This window comes from Volvox carteri (assembly GCF_000143455.1).
Source record: "Volvox carteri f. nagariensis unplaced genomic scaffold VOLCAscaffold_139, whole genome shotgun sequence".
NCBI lineage: Eukaryota > Viridiplantae > Chlorophyta > Chlorophyceae > Chlamydomonadales > Volvocaceae > Volvox > Volvox carteri.
Window position 1 is genome coordinate 16210 of NW_003307682.1, and position 2691 is coordinate 18900.

Sequence of the window (2691 nt, forward strand, 5' to 3'; positions counted from 1 at the left end):
TGCAAAGTTGTGAGCTGCTGGTGTTGAGGCTGGAGTGGATGTTGATGCTGCTGGAGTTGGTACTGGTGTTGATATTGGGGCTGGTGTTGAGGTTGGGGCTGGTACTGCTGCTGCGGGGGCGACATTGTGTGGTGAGCGGCGAAAGGCAGCTGCTGCTGCTGTGGCGCCGGTGGTGAGATGGGAGGCAGCGCCTCAGAAATTGTGTAGGGCAGCTGCACACCATGAGGCATGCCTGCAAGCGAGGGAACCACCATAGACTTACGGCCGTCTCCGGTAGCGCCACCAGCAGCGAGCAGGGCATTCGAGTAAGGACAGACAGCAGAACCGCAGGGGTTTCCCCAAGATGCGCGATTCGTAAGAGAGGGACAAGCAAAGAAGAAAACCACGTCAGCGAAATAGCCGGCCCCGTGTTCCTAACAGGGTTCGACACCCCGTACGGGGCCCGTAAGTTTTTGGCCTTTTTTCGGTATCCCCGTCAGGGCCCGTAGGACTTTTCGGTGGCTCCCGTAAGGATTTTGGGGCGCGAAGCGCCCCGTACGGGGCCGCCCCCGGACCGGCCGAAGGCCGGTTACGGTGGCTCCCGTAAGGATTTTAAGGATTTATAAGAGGCCGTACGGGGCCCTGTAGGGGAGAGGACGGACCATATAAAGGATAAGGCCACACACTTCGCAGACATAATTCATACTGCAATATTTAACTACACTTTTCATAATACTTTTATAGCTTCTGGTCTGTAACATCCAGCGATGCCAGACAATGAGTCGTCAGGAGGTGACCAAGGGCCTCCTAATCCACCGCCCTCCAAGAAGCGCGAGAAAATAACGAAAATAACGACTTACAGGGCAAAAAAATGCAAAGCGTCACTTTCCACAGCGTTTCAGCCAAGGACAGTGCCCCCGTAAAGGTTTTGCGGGGGTTACGGGGGCCCCCCTAAGGTTTTCGGCCGGTACAGGAGCCTGGTACGGGGGCCCCTCCGTAAGGAAAATTTGGGAGGTACGGGGGAGCCCGCAAGTTTCAGGAAGGTCAGTGTCGAACCCTGGTTCCTAATCCAACCAGAGATAATCGAAAAAGCAAAAGCCGGCGCATAAGACGGCAAGGGGTAGAGCTTTGCTGTGACCTACAGGCCACAAGCGTCGGAGATCCCAAAAGCCTCCCCCGGTATCGCCACCCATTTGGGACGATCACCTAGCGCAGCCTTGACGAGAGCCAACCCAGATGCATCCTTCACTCATCCAGCTCGCCCAACTCATATCCCCCCTCTTGCTCGCGCGCGGATTTCATGTTCTCCTTGGACGCGACGCCTTAAGTGCCAGGCCTTAAAGGCCTTTGGAGTAGAAGCCCTGGCGTGTGTAACGCCGCGTCCCGAGGAGGATATGGATCCCGCGTACCCAGAAGCTGCCATGCTAATGCCCTGGAGTTCTCAAGTGGCAGCTCCGAAACCACCCTGTGGCCCGAGGAATCCTTACCAGGGCTTGTTGTGACGATTCCCGAGGGTGAGAGCTCGCTGCTGACGCTGGCCTCAGCAGTGTAGGAGGAATCCATGGTGGAGACAGATGACCCCACGGCCTCGGCCAGCCTGTCATCCCGTGCGGCAGCGATTACTGCCCCACTGCCAGGCGTCTGCTGCGCAAGGACTTGGGGTTCCAAGCGACTCCTCGCTCTGTGGGGTCCGGGGTTGACAGCCGAGTCGGTCGTAATGAGGCCACTCGGTCGTAACCACAGCCACTGCAATATTCTACTCTTCCCACCCAAGTCAAGGATGTACCAGCAGCGCTGATGGACAACTTTCCAAGGACACAGACCGAAAGTTCCCAGCGGAAATTCATCCTCCTCAGCCACAGTGGCAAATTCAAGCAGGTGCTGCCGAGCCTTTGCTGCTGCCTCCACAAACGCCTTGTGGCTGCGATACTGACACGGAGTGAAGTAATGCATTACAGCGGCGTCCAGGTGGGCCCACATCCTCTCTTCCAGCTTGGGCAAAATGCCCATGAAGATGTGGGATGAGAACACCAGCATGAAGTGCAGATAGTCCTCCATCCGCCATGAGTCCCTGCCAAAGCACACCTCTTAGTCCCTTGGCTGTGTGGGAGGTGAACAAGCAACCAGGGACTTACGGAGGGAAAGTCCAAAGCAAAACCTAAAACAACACTCCCGCCTCCTCATAACCCTCTCCTCCCCCCCTACAACCCCCCCTCCCCCGTCCCCCCTCCCCTCCCCTGCCCCTCCCCGTCCCTTCGTTTCTTTTGCTTATTATTATGCCAGGCACGTTACTACACTCCCTGCTACCGCTACCCGCCGTCGCAACTTCCACCATCACCGTCCCCGCCGTCGCCCCTGCCGCTTTCAACCCTGCCACCGCTGCCAACCCCGCCGTCACCAGCCCTGCAGTCACCCGAGCCACCCGCCGTCGTCCCTTCAACCATCACCGTCACCGCCGTCGCCACAGCCGCCGTCGCCGTATGCATCCCCGCCATTGCCCGAGCTGCCGTCGCCATCCCCGCCGTCACCCTAAACACCGTCACCGCTGCCGCCATCACCTCGGCCACCTTCGCCATCCCCGCCATCACCCAAACCACCGTCGCCCCTGCCGCCATCACAACTGCCACCGTCTCCTCCGCCACAGTCGCCAACCCCACCATCACCAGAGCCACCGTCACGAACCCCGCCGTCGTCCCATCCACCGTCGCAATC

The 2691-nt window shown here is 58.8% G+C and overlaps 2 protein-coding genes across 2 annotated transcripts in view; both read right to left on the reverse strand.

The window, feature by feature from the left end:
- The window catches only part of VOLCADRAFT_100696 (uncharacterized protein), a gene marked incomplete at both ends in the record, with an annotated part of 5864 nt that extends 5563 nt beyond the window's left edge, over window positions 1-301 (reverse strand). Inside the window, one exon of the mRNA XM_002959226.1 lies at window positions 263-301. Coding sequence (XP_002959272.1) covers window positions 263-301 — 39 coding nt within the window. The remainder of the gene's footprint in view (window positions 1-262) is intronic.
- Window positions 302-1302: 1001 nt separating this feature from the next.
- Window positions 1303-1989, reverse strand: VOLCADRAFT_100697 (uncharacterized protein; the record flags this gene model as incomplete). Its single annotated transcript, XM_002959227.1, has 1 exon — window positions 1303-1989. One exon carries the CDS (start codon window positions 1987-1989, stop codon window positions 1303-1305), a length of 687 nt encoding a protein of 228 aa, XP_002959273.1.
- Window positions 1990-2691: the final 702 nt, after the last annotated feature.